The 16913-nt window shown below is 48.4% G+C and overlaps 1 protein-coding gene and 1 long non-coding RNA gene across 2 annotated transcripts; both read right to left on the bottom strand.

The window, feature by feature from the left end:
- Positions 1–1886: 1886 nt before the first annotated feature.
- LOC126646035 (interleukin-20-like) lies at positions 1887–3782 on the bottom strand. Its single transcript, XM_050327036.1, has 5 exons — positions 3624–3782; positions 3456–3521; positions 2876–3028; positions 2400–2474; positions 1887–2292 (listed from the first exon to the last, which is right to left on the bottom strand). Exons 1-5 carry the CDS (start codon positions 3780–3782, stop codon positions 2215–2217), a joined length of 531 nt encoding a protein of 176 aa, XP_050182993.1. The 3' UTR covers positions 1887–2214.
- A 6649-nt stretch (positions 3783–10431) lies between these two features.
- LOC126646037 (uncharacterized) lies at positions 10432–14554 on the bottom strand. Its single transcript, XR_007630214.1, has 3 exons — positions 14369–14554; positions 13599–13688; positions 10432–10521 (listed from the first exon to the last, which is right to left on the bottom strand). It is a non-coding gene; the product is annotated as an uncharacterized LOC126646037 (long non-coding RNA).
- Between the last annotated feature and the right edge of the window lie 2359 nt (positions 14555–16913).

Genomic DNA, 16913 nt, shown 5'->3' with positions numbered 1-16913 from the left:
CCGCCTGGAGTTGCTGGAAGTGAATGACTGACTCTGGTGCAACAGGAAAGGCGTGAGCCTGGAAAGCGTCCCCGGGGGTGAGCGGCAGCAGAACGCTGAGGTTTGGAAATTTCTGAGAGGAGAAAACCCCTTTTGCTCTCCCTTTGTGGAATCCACTTCCTCTTCAGCCTGCCCAGAGGCGTCCTTCCCCCAGCTCCCACACCTGCCCTGGGAGCAGCCGGGATGAGCTTAATTCCCGGGAGAGGAGCAGGGGCTGAGAGAGGTGAGTGGGCTGAGCATCCTGCCTGCACCCCTCAGCCCTGGCAGCTCCCTACCTGAGGGCCCTGCTCCTTCCCACTGCTGACACTTCCAGCTGGCACCTGGTTTCCAAAGGGGAACAACCCTGGGCTGCTGCCGTGCTGTGCAGGGGGTGGGAAGGTGTAAAATCACTGGGTTTTGATGGAAGCAGCGGAGCAGGCACGGGTTGAGGCACGCAGCACTCACAGGATGTGAGCAATGAACAGATTCAATAGTAAGGACTGTGATGGCATAAGCTGAGGACGTGGAATAAAACCCACACATCTCACTCCAGCTGTGACCCAGAGCCCACCACAATCCATGGAAAAGTCCACAGGGAGCTCACCAAGCAGCCCCTGCTCCTTCAGCTGGCTGTTCACCAACATGTCAGCTGATTTTGGGAGGTCAGTGGTGAGCTGTGGTATCTCACTGCACCACAGCACCATTCCCAGTGGTTATTCTTTAACAGGGAATCATGGTATGGGCTGTACCTGTGGGTCTTAAAGGGTTGGTTTCAAGAGTGATGGAGCTGAAATATCACCTTTCAGAGAGTGGAGGGGTGTATTCCCCCCACACCTGGACAGGTGAAAGTCACTGAAAAAAACACACGAGACAGCAAATTACAAGAATGAAAGCCCTGAGAGGCTTCCCTTTGGCATAAACAAATAGTTGAGGAAGGACACTGAGCAGTCAGGGACACCTTCCCTCTGAAAGTGAATCACCAAATCTGATTTGCTGCCAGAGGTCTGACCAGGGTCCTCCTGTGGTGGGAGGGGGACGAAACCAAAACAGGACCTCAGCTGTCCTTGAGGATACAAGGACCTTATTCCATGCCAACAAAATCCTGTTAAAGAACCTCTTTTGGTCTTGGTTCATTTGTAACATCCAGACTCTGCCACTGTCAGCTGCTTTTGTACTAACACCATGTGGGAAAACACAGTGGAAAAGGGATTTAGAGCATGCAGTGGGTTCCAGCAGTGTGGGTGCAGGGGCTGGTGGCTAAACGAGCCCAAAATGGGTGAAAACAGACCAGAGCTATACATAGTGCACACAAAGAATTGTCTTGGGGACAATCTGGGGGGATTTAGTGTCACTGAGGTCTAAGCTTTGGTCATCCTGGCACCCCTGGCATGCTGGAGTGGCAGTACCTGCTGTGCGAGGGCACCACAGCGAGTTCAGAAAGTTTTACCACCAAGAATCACATAATTCCTCAGAATTCTGACAGCACAGTTTCGAGTGGGGTTTGCTTACAGTCACTGCAACCAATTTCCACAAAACTCACTCCTGAGTGTCAGTAAATTGCACAACACACACGAGAGCCTTTTTCTGTTCAGCAACCACATATCTTGCACAGAAACTTTTTTTACTGATAAGGCAGAAAATATCTCAAAAGGAAAGGCAGATTTCTAAGGCCTCACATACCTTCTAGGACCTATTCTTGGAGGCACTTCTCACACTGTGCACCTGGTTTCAGCCAGATCCACCAGTGGCAGCAGCCCCTTGAGACTGAGCCCAGGTTTATGCGACATCAGCTGCACCAGAGTCCTTCCAGCCAGCACTCAGCACTCACAAATGCACATTTCCTACATGAATACACATTCCCTACACAGAAAATTTATAACTTAAAACAACAATTTTATTACATGATCACAGCTTATGTCTTGCTGGCAAGAGAAACCCTTTGAGGTTTTTCCCTTGGAGCATCCTTTGATGGAAGCCAGCTAAGGGAGGGCAGCGCTGATTTGATCAAACTCGTTATTTCCATCTTCAGGAAGGCTCTGTTGGTGCCTTCACTGATGTGTTTGAGTGAACCCAGCTGGAATGGGTGAGGAGCTGCACTGATACAGGACACTGTTGTCCCTCTCATCACTGGGGTGTGCAAGGTCCCAGCAGCTCCGTCAGCCACGGCCCTGGTGGGTTGTCGATGCCTCCCTCTCCCTAAGGAGATTTCTCCATCCAGTCTAACAGAATGTCCAGCTCACCCAGGGACTTCATTGCTGCAGATGTGACATTCAGCTGGAATGGGATAAAGGAACAAGTTGTGAGCACAGATAAAGAGTACAAACCCACGTAAAGGGGATCCAATTATCTGTGTTAATCACCAGACTCAGGCACCAACTCACCCCTTCGTAGTTTGCAAGTATTTGCTGAAATTTCTCGGTGGATTCCTGCCCACACACGCACTGATTTTGTTCATGCTAGAAAAAATAAGATAAATTCATTAGTTTGAGGAGTTACATTTAAAAATAATAGTTCAGTTTCTAATTATGCTGTGAATTATAGAACTGAGACCTTGTGAAACTGTGGGAAAGGCTGCAGGTCCCTGAATCAGACTTCAGCTAAGAACAGTTTACTTGACAGACTCAGGGACAAGATAAATATTATCCTTGAGGACTAACGTGGGAGTTTTGTTTGCTGGCGAGTGGGCAAGCACAGAAATCTCTCAGCGGCCAGACACGCTCTTCACATCACACTGCTTTGTGTTCTTGTTGAAACCATTTGTATAAATAAAGACTTTGAACTTTATAAAGCTCTTGGGTTTGTTTATACACCAAACACTAACAGATGAAGCTAAACTGCAGCAAGAGACAAGGCTTACACACTGCCCCAGTTTCCTCTTCATGCTGAGGAAGGAGTTGGCGATGCTGCTGATTTTTCGGTTCACATACGAATCCTCCGTCCTGCAGTGCCTGAAAACCTTGTCCACGTAGAAGTTGAAGAGGTGGTGGGTGATGCAGCATCTGTCTGAAGACTTGAAGAATGAATTTCATTTTTAAAAGGTCTTCCAAAGGGTTATAAAGCTGTAGTCACCAAGCCCCCCTCTAGAATAAACCACCTCTAAGAGGAAGCACGTTGTAGGTGAGCACAGAGGGGGATTTTGACTCATACAAAGCTTCTTCATTTCTGCTTGATTTATGCTGCTAATATATATATATATGAAATTATTTTAGACTGCTTTTCCAGGAGATCCATCCTCAGCAAATCTCAGAGAGCCAACAAAATAAAGAGCTGATTTTGCAGCTGGATATTGGAGGCTGAGACCTGAAGCGGGGGCCTGTATCCAGCGCTGCAGGGTGTGAGAGAGCTGAAAAACACTTATTTGGAATATATTGCACCTCCCAAGACCACATTCCTCTGCTTTTGGATTCTTTAGTGGCTTTCCACCCAAGGACACTTACGTTAACCTTGTGCAGGGAGTGTGGATAGGACAAGATGCTCAGGGTCCGGATGGGGTCTCTTGCTTGCTGCAAAGGAGAGCAGGGAGATGGGAAAGGTTCCATAGGGGCTTTGGGAGCTGCCAGCTAAAGAGCTTCCCCAGCTCCACAAGAGCCTGGAGGAATACTTACAATATTGGCTTTAATTGCTGTGAAACCAGCCCTAATCTCTGTCATGCTCATTGAAACCCTGCAGGCTCCAAAGTGGAGGATTTTGTTCCCAGCTGTCGGCGTCAAATCCACCCAGCAGGACATGGAGAAGAGGCAGAGGAACAAGTGGGATCCCTTCATTTCAGCTGCTTGGGAGACCTGCTCAAGGAAAAGAGTTACCTTTCCTAAATAACACAATTGTCATGCATATGAAAACATACATATTTTATATAGCACTTGTAAAGTACTTCTGTATTAAAAAACCCACACTGGGTAGCATCTCTTAATCATTTCTTTTTTACTCTCTGTGAGCAAGAGAAAAAAAAAAATCAAACAAACTCCAATATTTAACAGAAGAGCCCAAGAGAAAACAAGGAAAAATAAATAAAATGCCAGTAAAAGAAACTGCATGTAAATAGACATAGTTCTTCTGAATACATTTTTTAAAAAAAATAAATGCAGATATATATTAAATTTTTAAAATCTACTAACTCAGAAGCAGCAGGAGGTAACTGTGACTGAAAGGTTCCAAAGTCTGATCCCAAAGGAAAACGCTTTCCCTCAGGAATAGCAGAAGTCAAACGCAAGTTCTACTAGCACTGAAAATTAAGGTTATTAATGAAAAAAACTATTTCAGAGACACTTTATAAGAATACGAGGAAACATCCACGAGCACATAGAGCAAAGGGATAAAAATCAGTGTTTTACCTTGTTCTCTAGTGTGGGTTCACCTGTGTCGACAATGTCTGACCTGGAGAGCTCCGAAGAGCAGGTTTTTATCCCAGTACCAGGAGGAAATAACTCTTGGATTAACTTTTGGGATTTTTCTTGCTTTTCCCGGCATGTATTTCCCTTTGTAATTTACTGAATTAATGAGCAGTGAAAGGGACCAGCTCTCTCCCCCACCAGGTGTTTCCCTCACCTACGGAGGCGGGAAATCTTGGCATTGCTGCGTCAGTTTTCGTTCGGGAAGAAGGATGTGACCAAAAGGAGGGACCATCATGGGGGTTACATCCCTAAGATGCCAAGCTCGGGGGTTTCCCCAGCATGGAGCTAACGCTACCAAGTGCCTCCTGGAGAGGGCCCCTTCCTGGCTTGGGATGTGGGAAGTTGAGTGGCATCATCCCGTGGTCCGAACATCCCAGGGCTTCTGGCACTGGACAAGGTGCACTGGTAGAAGTGCTGCGACTCTGGAAGTTGTCCAGACATTTCTCCATCGTTGTCCTGGCCTTCCTCTGCCAGGTTCAGGGAATTCTGCTCCCAGGCTCGCTCCTCAGGTGGGTGGACACTTACCTGCACCGTGTGCCCCTGGTGTTTGGAGCACAGGTGCACAAGGTCAGGCATTTTGGATGGCACAGCTCCCTCCTTGGTGGCAGAAGAAGTCTCTTGGTTTCCAGGGCCACAGGTGACTTTGGTGATCGTTATGCACAGTCCAAAGGTGCCACCCTGCAGAGGGACAGGAATTTCACTCCAGCTTCTCCAAGTCCACCAGCCCAGCAGCAAAATAACAAGCTATGTCTATCCCACCCCAAGCTTTCACTGCTGAGCAAAACTGATGCAGCCAAGGTCCTCCAGCAGACCAGGCACATTCTCCCACCAACATTTCAGATCCAGGCTGTCCCCAGGGAACCAGGGTTTGCCAGCTGGGGCACTACTGGTGCAAACCCCAGGCTGGTTCACCGTGCTGTTGGCTCCGAGGCTGGTTTGGTTGTTTCTGTAACCCCTCTGGGGAGAGCCAAGCTCAATCTCCAAACAAAAGGGAGCAGTTAAAAAAAAAACAACTTCTGGGACTATCTGTGCCCAGGAAGGATGGTCAGGTTGACTTACAGGGCATGGGAGGGGGTAAAATCACCCCTTCAATGCCACAGCCAACCTCCAGAGAAGGTTCCCATTGAGAGCAGCAGCCTCAGCATGCACCTCTTGCAATGCAGGTGTATCTTGTGCCACTGCCTGTGGGCCAGGGCTGTTCTACACAGTTTTGCTGGGTGACTAATTTATTGATAACCCAGCACACATCCATCACCAGGGAAGACTAGGCAAATGGATTTTATGCCCAGGCTAGTCATAGCATTGCACAGAGCGCTGCTGAAACCGCCCCAAATGCACCCAACGTGCCTCCCTCCCGCTGCGCCTTCACCCTGTAAATCAGCCAAAGGGCAGGTCCAAATCTGCAGCAGGTTGCATGTGCCCTTGCTGAGGTGTTGGAGGGGATCTATGAAAGCCCAAGGCTGTTAATCCCTGCCTTCCTCCCCCAGTTCCCAGCTGCTGCCTGTAACTGCAGCCACAGTTTTGCCTGGAGCAGAGGAAGTGGCAGCAGCAGCATTCCCAGGGGCCTGGTGCACACCCAGCCTGGATGAGGAAATAGAGGGAAGAGGCAGGGAGTTCTTACTTCATTATGTAAATGGCAGATGACATAAAGGGATTTCTTTTTATTTTTTTTTCCTTTTGGTAACTGAGCTGGAGCTCACAATGGGTCAGCCAAGTGCCAGCAGGCAAGGAAGAGTCGTGGGTTAAAGACTGCCAGGCAGGTGGGGAGGAGATTTGGGGGTGATATGGGAACAGGAGGGAAATGTTGTATTATCAGGGCCTTGCCACAGACCTCTGCACTGTCCTGTCTGGGTGTCCCTCAGCCTCTCTGTCCTGTCACTGACCATTTGTAAAGCAGGGGCAACAGGGGGACCCTCATCACAAAGGCAAGGAGGAGGAAAACCACATCGGGGGGGAGACAATCCAGAGACGTTTTCATTTTTGGTTTTCAGTATATGTGCAATGATGGGGATGGATTACCTCAAGTGCTGGATCAGGGGGAGATCCAAAGCCTCACTTTTCAGATATGATGGTATCAGCAGGAATCATAGAATGGTTTGGGTTGGAAGGGACCTTATAGGTCATCTGGTTCCATCTCCTGCCATGGGCAAAGACACCTTCCACGAGCCCAGGTTGCTCCAAGCCCCATCCAACCTGGCCTTGGACACTTCCAGGGATGGGGCAGCCACAGCTTCTCTGGGAAACCTGTGCCAGGGCTTCACCACCCTCACAGGGAGCAATTTCTTCCCAATATCTGCTCTAAGCCTCCTCTCTTCCAGTTTAAAGCCATCAGCATGCATTGGGCCAAGTCCTGATGGAAGCAAACCACCTGGCTCCCACCTACCTGCCAACCATAGCAACATGAAAATATCCTCAGTGAAACAATGAAAACCATTTCTCATTTGCTCTGGGAAGGAAGAGGAAGAAGAGAAACAGGGATTTCTGAAACTCAGCCGTGTGACGCTGCAGATGAGCTCACACAGTAAAATGGGAAGCGACCCCCCCAGGCACTCTCAGAACAGTTAAACTTTTCGGGTATGAAGCGAGCAGGAAAGTGGTCCTCTCCCTAGGAACACTTCCAGGCAACTCCTGGCTAACGGGAGGAGGGCTCCTCCCTCGGGATTTTATGGCAGGCACGTCATGACAGGGCACACTGAAAGTACTTACAACCCAAAGAGCAAGCAAAGGCAGCAGAGAGAGGGTTGTGAGCCAGCCGCCACCGTGCTCGGGAGTTAAAACTAAGCCCCGTGTATCATTAGCTTATCTCAGAAATCATCAATGCAAAGCGCGTGGTGAGCGGCGCAGCTCCTGCACGTCCGGCATCGCCTGCGGTGAACTCAGAAAGGCACAAAAGGGGCTTGCAGGGTCGAAGGGAATGGCCCCAGAGCAGCTGGAAAATAACCCTCGGAGCATCCTCCGCCGGCTCTCGGCAGCTCCGGCCGCTGCCGCGATGGATGGTGAGGCTCGCCCTGCCTTGCGCCGCTGTCACCCTGCAGAGCTGGCACCGCTGCTGCGGCAAAGGAACCATCCCCACAGCGGCAAAACTGCTGCGGACAAACGGAGTGACTAACAGAGCAGACAGTCCTGGAGAGCCCGGGGGGGTGACAGGAGACGAGACACTTAATCACTGGTTATGTTGGGAAACTCAGCAGCAGCTCCCAGCCCTGCTCCAGCGCGGGGCAGGGGAGCCCTCCCTGTGCACCCCACTCATCTGCAGTTACTGCTGCCTGATCCAGCCCTGAACCAACTTAATTCATTTCAAATAGGTTTTGTTTTGAATTCAATTTTCAATATATATAAATATATCCTTAAAAGTATATCATCAAACTGTTCTGATCTCAAGGATCTGCTGTCAAGGACCGATCCCACATCAGGTTTCCAGTAAAGGGTTTCAGAGTGATAAGGCACCAGTTTCAATAGTGCATTTCAATGCAGTTTCATGCAATAAGAAGTTCTGATAACACTCTACAGCCCAGCCTCGGTTTGTCATTCTTTGTCATCGCTCATATTTCACAGCAGCCTTAGGTAAACCATTGTTTCAGATATGAGGGTGATAATGGTTTGTACAGAGATCCCTGGAGCTAGAGAACGTGAGTGATGGAAATGCTGCCAGAAATCTTAATAAAGGGGAAAATTAAGCCTTAATAACAACATCCAGCAACACTATCTGAACTCAGGAACAATTCCTCTTATCCTTCAGGAAAAGATCTGCAATATCCAACTTCGCCACGTGAAACAAAAGTACTTCTAGGATGTTACACCACTCCTTGTCATACTGTTGCTCATTAAACCCCTGTCAAAGGAGTGTAATTATTGCTCCACAGGCAGAGGAAAATGTTTCCACTTGGTTTTTATGCACTGGAGTAACTTCTTACACACTTGCAGTGAGGGCAAATTCTGAGCCAGCCCCACCCTTATCATAGCTGGGAGTTAATGGGAAGGTGGATGCACAGTGGTGCTGTGCTGCAGCTCAGAGTAGTTCTCAGCACCTTAAAAATCAAAGTTTAATTGACAAGCAATCCAGAGCCAAAATCTCGTTTGAACAAGTGCTGATCTGTCACGATCCTCCTGAACACGGGGACTGACACCAGCACCCTGCAGATGTCACCGGTCCCAACGTCACTCTTTCCATGAGCTCCTCAATGACACCCTTTTCTTTTTGTGATGGAAACGCCCTCTCCCAGCCCTGACAATCAGACAGCTCTTCTGCTTTTCCCCTTCTTAATTAGTGCAGCTTATTAAGGGCAGAGAGCCGGGCCGGGGCTGCCTGCCCTGCCCTCGCCCAGCCCCAGCTCTGCAGTGCTGCTGACAGAAGTACAAAAAGTGTTTTTCTCGGTAAACTCAACAAATGACTCAGAAAACTCTGCGAGGAGTTATCGGCTGAGAGGTGTGGTACATCGTGTACCCTCTCCTCAGTCACGTTTTCTAACCATAACCACCAGAATAATTCTGAAAATCAAACAATTGAGTGCTGCCTCGCAGGGAGCAACAGGCTGAGCGTGGCTCAGCTTAAGGAAATGTAATTTTTATTCAGCCAAGCCCAAGAGACATCCAAAACCAAGGGAGAAAAAGCTCAGGCTGGTTTCCAGGATCCCTTCCCAAGTGGCTCACACTTGCCCAGGATTCCCAGCAGCTTTAGGACCTCCCCTCACAGGCAGAGCATCTCCTTTCCCAGTGCTGAGGGACTTTGGGAGAGCATGGACAATGTCCCTCATCCCAAAACCATGGGGTGAAGCACCTTGATTTAGGGCATCACCCATGACTGTCCCTCTGGGGCTCTTCCTGCCATGGTGCGTTACCAACACAGGATGTCCCCAGGTGCACGACTCACCAGAAAGGGGACAGTGCTGGTTCCCCAGGGAGCATCACCCCCCTGCTGTGGGTGACCTTGGAGCCACCTCGTCCTCACTGGGCTGTCCTTGGTCATGGGCAGCTCCCAGCTGTGCAGGGCTGCACGTCACAGCAAATGCCACCGTCCCAGCCACCACCCTCACGGAGCAGATGCGACACTTGTCGCTGTGACTCACCCGTGGCAGCGCTGCTGCCAAGGCAGGATTTCACCCAAAGAGGGTAGGTTTTTTTTTCCCCCCCAACCTTTTAAGACTCACCTTTGTGGAAGAGGAAAAGCGTGGTGGAGGATCTTGTGCATCGGATCTCTTCTGCAGAAAACCATCGATTTAGTCACCAGGGTGGCGGGTGTTGAAGGTTGGGTACTTGTTTCCCCTGCTTCGATAAAACGTGAACTCACATTTTGGTTATCACAAATGGCATCTTCCCCAAAGGGAAATGAATATTTCATGTCTTTAGAGTTATATAATTACAGCTCAAGGGCAGCTCATGTTGGGTTTTTTTTACCTTTTTTCCCCCACCATGCGAAGAAAATGGGTTATTTCGGCAAAAATTGAGGCACAGTTGCCTGAAAAGAACTTCCCTGCCTTTGAAGGTGAGCAGAAGGACCTAGGAGAGAACAATGTAAAGCCCAACACCCCATGGCAAGATTTGCACCAGCCTCCAAATATGTGTGAGTATTTCAGACTCAAATCTGCCAACGAGGTTAAACATGGGCTTAATGAATGGAGGCTTTTGCAGTTTCCAGGTGGTTTCAGAAGCTTTTTGATGTGGCCATCTGATATATTAGCAGTGGGTCTGCTCTTAGAACACGCAATACCCATGTACAGAAACTGCTGAAGTGCAGTGAAGACCTGCCTGAGAAGTGTCCCCTGTTGGGAGGACCAACATTTCACCAAGAAACGAAACTTTCTTGAAAGGTCTTTCCGAGGGAGAGCGAGCTGCGATCCGTGAATATGAAAAGTGCTCTGAGCAAATCAAACTTCCACTTTTCAGAGCCACAAGAAGCCCCCATGCACATCTTCCCTGCAGAATTTACACTTGTTTACTCTGCCTGCTTCTAATTTTAAACTTTTTTTTTTTTTTTTAATCTCTTATATTTAGCACTGCAATCATAATTCACATTACCAGGCATCAGGTTGCTCCACTGGGCAGTCCCAGGCTCCCCATGGACACTGGGTTACACTGTGGATAGAGCAAGTTTACCCCTTGGAAAGTGGCCAGTCTGAAAGAGATAGGGAACCAAAGAAGAGACAAAAATAAAATTAACCAAAATCGAGGAAAATAGCTCATTCCAAGGGTAGGGATTTTGCCTTGGGAGAAGACTTGTCAATATTTAGAAAACCAAAGCTGAAGTTCTTTTCTTTGGAGATACAGATCAACAGTCACAGAAAACAGTGTTGGTTATCAGGTGCTGCCTGCAGCATGTGGAGATTCACAAAGGACAGTAATTCCTGCAGAACAGAACATGTGCCAGAGTTACCAGGGCTGGCCATCTGCACTCCCAGGACACGACAGCACAGCAAAGACTTTGCTGTACAGGAGCCACAGGGGCTGCTTTGTGGTGAAATATCCCCCCCAAATCAGAGCTTTGAATGGGGTGGCTTTCCAGATTATTCTCAGAAGGGAAGAGAAACATCCACCATATTCAATGCTCCTGTGGCTGTCACTAGGAGCAATGACACCCACAGCACCAACACTGCAGGGACCAGCACTGGGCTCTGGGCAGCTCAGGGCAGATGCCAGGCCATGGTCTGCTGAGATGCACATACCCACCACCCAGCTCCTGTATTCCTCCCATCCTCGTGTTTGGAAGAGCTAAAGCCTGGTGTGATGGCTAAAGTCAGGCAGGACGTTCCACAGAATCATCCAGGTTGGAAGAGACCGTCAAGATCAACTAGTCCAACCATCAGCCATAACCATAATCACCCCCAAACCATATTCCCAAGTGCTCCTTTGACAGAAAACCAGGCTTTGGCTCAGGCTGGAGCAGGTGATGGATCCAACTGTCCCACACAGCCTCTGGGTTTGCCCCCGAGGGTGAAATGTGCTGACAGTGCAGGCTACAAATGAGGTCTGACAGAGGAGAAACTGAGAGCTTGCTGCCATCAGCTCTGTTTTTGAATTCTCTGGGGAGCAAATGAATCACTCCAATGGGCAGGCAGAGCTGTCATAGATTTTGCTTTCACCAAAACTGAAACTTGTGTTTCAGTAAATTGGCTGTGGATTCACGACGCTCTCGGGGCCGGGTTTCGGTTTTTGGCCGGGTTTTAATTGTGCCCGTCTCAATTTCACAACCAAGGCTGGTTTCACTGGGGCTGGATGCACGTGAGCACACATGGATGCACTGGGGGAGCTCTGCTCCAGCTCTGGGGCAGAGGGAGAGCAGGAATAAGACACGAGGGGGTAAGGCTGGCACCTCACAGCCACTTGGCACCACTGATTCCCACATTATTTGATGACACAACCTGTGGAAATGAGAACAACCAGGAAAATTGGCCACTGTTTGCTTCTAGGCATGAGTCCTTGGAAAGCCATGCTACAAGGCAAGGCTAATTTTTCCAGAGGTTTATCCTCTTACCAATTCCCCTGCAAAGCTCTGCCTGACCCTGGCACATGTGGCTCCACCAGCCTGGCCTTCTGCTAACCAATGATCTCAGTGGCAAACTGAAGACTTGGTCCCTTGCAGTGCACTTCCTCACTGCACAACCCCTTGTCAGTCATAAATATAAATCAGGGCTATTGCAAGGTTTTAATTTGACTTTATATTTCCAGCAGACACACTGCTGGCCACTTCTGAGGAGTGGGAGATGCAGTGCCCATCTCTCCTTTCCTGACAGGCAGGGACAGCCAGCAGAGGAAGTTCCCTTCAGAGCTTTTAATTTCTTCTTCTTTTTTTTTTTTTTTTTTTCCTAAATCTTATTTTTAAACACTGTTTTCAGTGAGAGGGGTTTTCCACCATTCAGCTTCATCTTCCACTTCCTGGTTACAGCCCTCAGAAGACACAGGGAAAACAATAACCAAAACAGTCACAAGTGCCTGATCCTGCTAATTAAGTAAATCTTCCTCAGACTTCCCCAAAAAGATAAATCCCTGGCAAAGGGCTGAGGAAGCTCAAGGAGACCAGTGCTGAGCAGAAGTGGAGCAGACACCTCAGCTGCCATGGGGAGCAGCAGATCATGCCCCTGGGAGCAAGAGGATTTCGGGAATAGCTTATCAGTACCTGAACTCTACTGCTTTCATAACTCAAGTTCAGCCCTCATGGCAGGGGGGGTTGGAAATGAATGATCTTTAAGGTCCTTTCCAAATCAAAGCATTCTATGATACCATGGTGCCTTTGGGTCTCAGTAATTAAGATGAAGTAATTAAGATATCTGGCAGGGGAAACAGCCAGGAGGGATCACCTGCTCCCCCTGTAAAAAAAAAAAAAAAAAAAATAAAAAAAGGGAGAAAAAAGGAAAAAAAGAGAAAATAGAAGGGAGATCTGAACACATGGAGGTTGAACCTTATAATCAACACATTCTAAAGCCTCTGAAACCTCTGGAAAGCACATCCGATGGATCATTTTTTAATAAAAAAAAAAATCACACCAATGATTTTTGGAGCAGAAAGACAGCAGGGGCACGTGGGAAATCCCCTGGCAGCCCTGAGGAATGCTGCAGCATCCCTCAGGCACCAGGCATGACCCACCACCACGTGCAGCATCACCATCCGCGGCACGTGCTTCATCTGCGGCTTGCGGGGTGGCAGAGAAAGCCCAGGATTTCCAAACCCACGGCGTCAGCTGCCTGGCACCGCACAGAAAACCACCCCAAACCCCCACTGGGTGAGTGGCCCAGCCTGTTGTTGGCTCCAGGGCGAGGGCTTGGTGCTGCTGTGGAAGGTGAGCTCTGTAACCCACCCCAGGGTCACCTTGTGCTTCCGAGCAGTGGCTTCGCCTCATCTGATTTCCCAGACCGTGATAACCCTGGTTTCTGTCTTATGACCTTTCATCACTAGAAACACTTTGTGTTATGGGTCAGGGTGTTGGTGCTAAATCATGATGAAGTCAATATTCTCCAGAAGATCCACCACCCACCCCCACTACGCCCCCCAGTAATACCAAAACCAGAGAAAAGAAACTCATCAAAGCAGCACTTGTGCAATGAGCTGCCCAAGGGAGGAGTTGCTCAAAGTTGCTTCTGTAGAAAGCTCAAAAAAAAAAAAAAAAAGGCAGTGCATGTGATATTTGGGTAATGGATCATATATTCAGGGGGTTTTTGCATGCTTTTGCACTCTTAACTTACCTGCAAGCAAACTCACCTGAGACAACCTCGTCCATCCTCCCTGCTCCTCACTCCTGAAACCCCAGTGCTGAGGTCCCCGTGGGTTTCTCTAAGGACCCAAACAGGGCTGTGAGCATCAGAAAATTCCTGTCAACAGCTGATTTAAGAGGAAAATAAAAGAGGTGAAGGATAATAACACCTTTGTTTGCTTTGCAGAGTGGGAAATAGCCCCGTGTGGGTGATGGCAGATGAGGGCCTAACGTTGCATCAGTGGGCTCATCAGAAGGCCCAGAGACAAGAGGGTCTTCCAGCAGCACTGACCTCACCCTCAACTCTGCACACCCCTCACAGAGTGACTTAAAATGGAAAAATGCATATAAAACTGGGAATAAAGCACATCTCGCTCTTCTGTTCCAGGAAGGGGTTTTAAACAAAGATGTTACCCAATCTCTGCCTTAAGAGGCAAGAGAATTCCAAATATTGTGAGTTCTATGTGTGCAATTACAAAAGTACGAATATTTCTCAGAGAAGTTAATCACCAAAATACTGAATCTGCAGATGGGAACAAGTCTCCATCCCCTGGTTTTTTTTTTCATGTGACACTTCCAGCTTGATTTAGATCAAATGGAAGTTCTGGACTTTCTAAGAACTTCTTATATAAGGTTCTCTTTATGTCATACTAGAAGTCACATTGAAGTCACAATAACACCTCCAATTCATGATTAATAACCTTTTTCTGGACACTTGAATGTTACAAGATAAACCAGTGACACGGGTGAAATTTCCAAAGAGTAATTTGGGATTTACCTGTCGAGGTCAATGTGAGTCACGTCACAAATTCCGACACAAGGTCTCCAGATGTGAAATGTCCAACGTCATGCAAAAAAATTCTTGAAAAAAGAAAAAAAACAGGCAGTCCAGTTGATGCTTCATCAGGAACTGTTAGTCATCAGTGATGGGGCTGCTGAGAGAGAAAATGCCAGCGCTTCAAAACTGTTCTTCGCCCAAGGTGAAAGAAAGGCCACCAAGCTTCTGCTTCCCCCAGAGTGGCACTGGCAGCAGATCCTGATCTGAAGGGATGAGAAATGGGGAGATTTTGAAAAGGAAAGAAAGATTCACACCACTATGACAGCCTGGAAATCTAGGGGACCCCCCCAAGGTTATGTCCAGAGTAGATAGTACAGAAAATCACAGAATCACTGAGGTTGGAAAAGACCTCTGAGATCATCAAGTCCAACCTGTGACCAAGCCCCACCTTGTCAACCAGGTCAGAGCACTGAGTGCCACGTCCTGTCATTCCTTAAATGCTTCCAGGGATGTTGTTACACAATACACAACGTCCCTCTGCCCAAAAGCAATGACAGAGACCAAGAAGGCCAAAAAAAATGTAAAAATTTGCCACCTAAAGACTTGCCCACATAAGAAAAGCCCCTTTAATAAGCAGGGAGAGGTGCCACTCCGCTCCAGAGGATGAGACCCTGAGGACTTCCAACCCCACCACCAGTGCAGGCTCAGCCAGTGCAGGGTGCCCAGGATGATGCCCAGGACAAATCTTTCCTCGTGCCACGCTGTGGGGGAAAGTATTTGCCCAAAGGCCTCTGTTTTAGTGAAGAAACATCATCCTGCTGCCCTGCTGTTTCCTCTGAACTTGCCACTCACAGAAGCCTGTGGGAGGTGGGTAAAAGCGCACGGATGGCTTTTGAGTAACCCATTTTCCTTCCTGAAATCTTTCTTGGCAGACATGAAAGCTGTTTCCTAAAGGTTTAGAGGTACACCCACATCCCCTGGACACTCTTTAGGAAAAGGTGCTTTCTTCATTCATGAGCCACGCTGTAGTAGTGCAGAGTCAATGCCTTTCCACAGCAGTAAGCAGCCGGTGAGTCAGAGCGAAACTTGCACCGTCAAGATCTCTGACGTGGCAGAAGGAAACACAGGTAAACACAGCAGAGAATCACCCTGCACAGGCCAGAGTTTCCTCTGTGGAACGGGCACATCTGGCTGACGCTGGCGGCGGCCAGAAAACACAAAGCGGGGAGGAGGGGACGGCACGAGGATGAGGAGCCGCCAAACAAACGGCTGCACGGACACCCAGGGGTTGCTCAAAGTCAGGGAGGTTTGGAAATGAGCACTCAGCTCCTTGGCAAGGTGGAAGAATCCCTGTGGTGCTGCTGCACCAGCTCCTGCCCATACCAGGGGACATTCCCAAAGCCGCTCTGCCTTGCATCCCATAAAAACACCAGCACCTAAATCTGCAGCTGAATGACCACTTTGCTGCAGGGGACCAGTCCAAGCTGTTGTTCTGAATAAACTGAACTATGAGGCTGAAGCTTACTAACCCCTTGGCATGGCAGAATTTGCACACTAATAATTCCTAACTGCTAGAATTTTAATCTAGAATGCGCAGGTTGTGATATGAGACTTAAATCACATTCTATTCACACATTTGCTACCTCCTGCTTGCACCCTGAATGCTTAAACAGTTCATACACTTTCTAATTAAGCCATTGTATGGTGACTTAACGTAGGTCACCACCCTTGTAGGATGGGAGACAAGAATTTTAGGGTTTAGAATTTGGAGGGAAGTGCCTGGGGCTGCATCCTTCACCCAAGGGAGTGGGTTTAGCTCCAGGATTTGGTCCAGCCCAATGGCTCCTGCCAGACATCACACTCAGTGGCTTTATGTATCAGCTCCAATACCCTGGCAAAGCTTAAACAGCTGTCCAGGTCTTGGCACTGAAGATTTATTGACCCCTGGCAGGTTCAAGTTAGAAGCAAAATAAGCTAAAAATTTCCCCAGGGAAAAGTGGGATCCTGCCAGTGAAAATCGAGCTTAAAACCACCAGGTTTTGTCCGAACCTTCTGCCCTTCTGCTTTCTGATGTTTCTGCTGACCAGTCAAGGGGAGAAAACACACGGCTGAGTTAGAGCAGGGGAAGAGAAATGGGTCACCAAAAATATGACACACGCCCTGATTCAGATGCACTGCGTGCCTGCAGTGATTCACTGGGACCTCGCTTCCCCAGCACCCCTGGAAGAGGCACCAACAACCAAAAAAACAAATCACAACACAAGGATCCCACATTGTCCTACTCAAACCCTCCAGTTACTGCTGTTTCATCCCCTTCCCCTTACTCATACCCAATGCATGCCAAACATTCCTCTCTTTTACTCCTAAAAATAAAATGAAAAAAAAAATCTCAGTGTACAAGAACAAAGAATACTTTGCATTTTTCCAGCATTTTTCTTGCAACAAGTTCCTCCACAGAGGGCTGGAAACTCAACTTGGAGCAAGCTCAGTGTGATGGAGGAGATGAGAATTTAAGGGATTTTTTTCCCCTGCTGGAGGCATGCTG

This window comes from Myiozetetes cayanensis, unplaced genomic scaffold (assembly GCF_022539395.1).
Source record: "Myiozetetes cayanensis isolate MyiCay16 unplaced genomic scaffold, myiCay2020 scf32, whole genome shotgun sequence".
NCBI lineage: Eukaryota > Metazoa > Chordata > Aves > Passeriformes > Tyrannidae > Myiozetetes > Myiozetetes cayanensis.
This window is presented reverse-complemented; position numbering and strand designations above follow the sequence as displayed.

Excerpts from the sequence above, each read along its gene's own strand:
- LOC126646035 (XM_050327036.1), bottom strand. The coding sequence starts at position 3,782 with ATGAAGGGATCCCACTTGTTCCTCTGCCTCTTCTCCATGTCCTGCTGG. Across the intron at positions 3,522-3,623 it reads CAGCAATTAAAGCCAATATT|CAAGCAAGAGACCCCATCCG; the intron begins GTAAGTATTCCT and ends TCTCCTTTGCAG. Across the intron at positions 2,475-2,875 it reads AGAGGAAACTGGGGCAGTGT|CATGAACAAAATCAGTGCGT; the intron begins GTAAGCCTTGTC and ends TATTTTTTCTAG.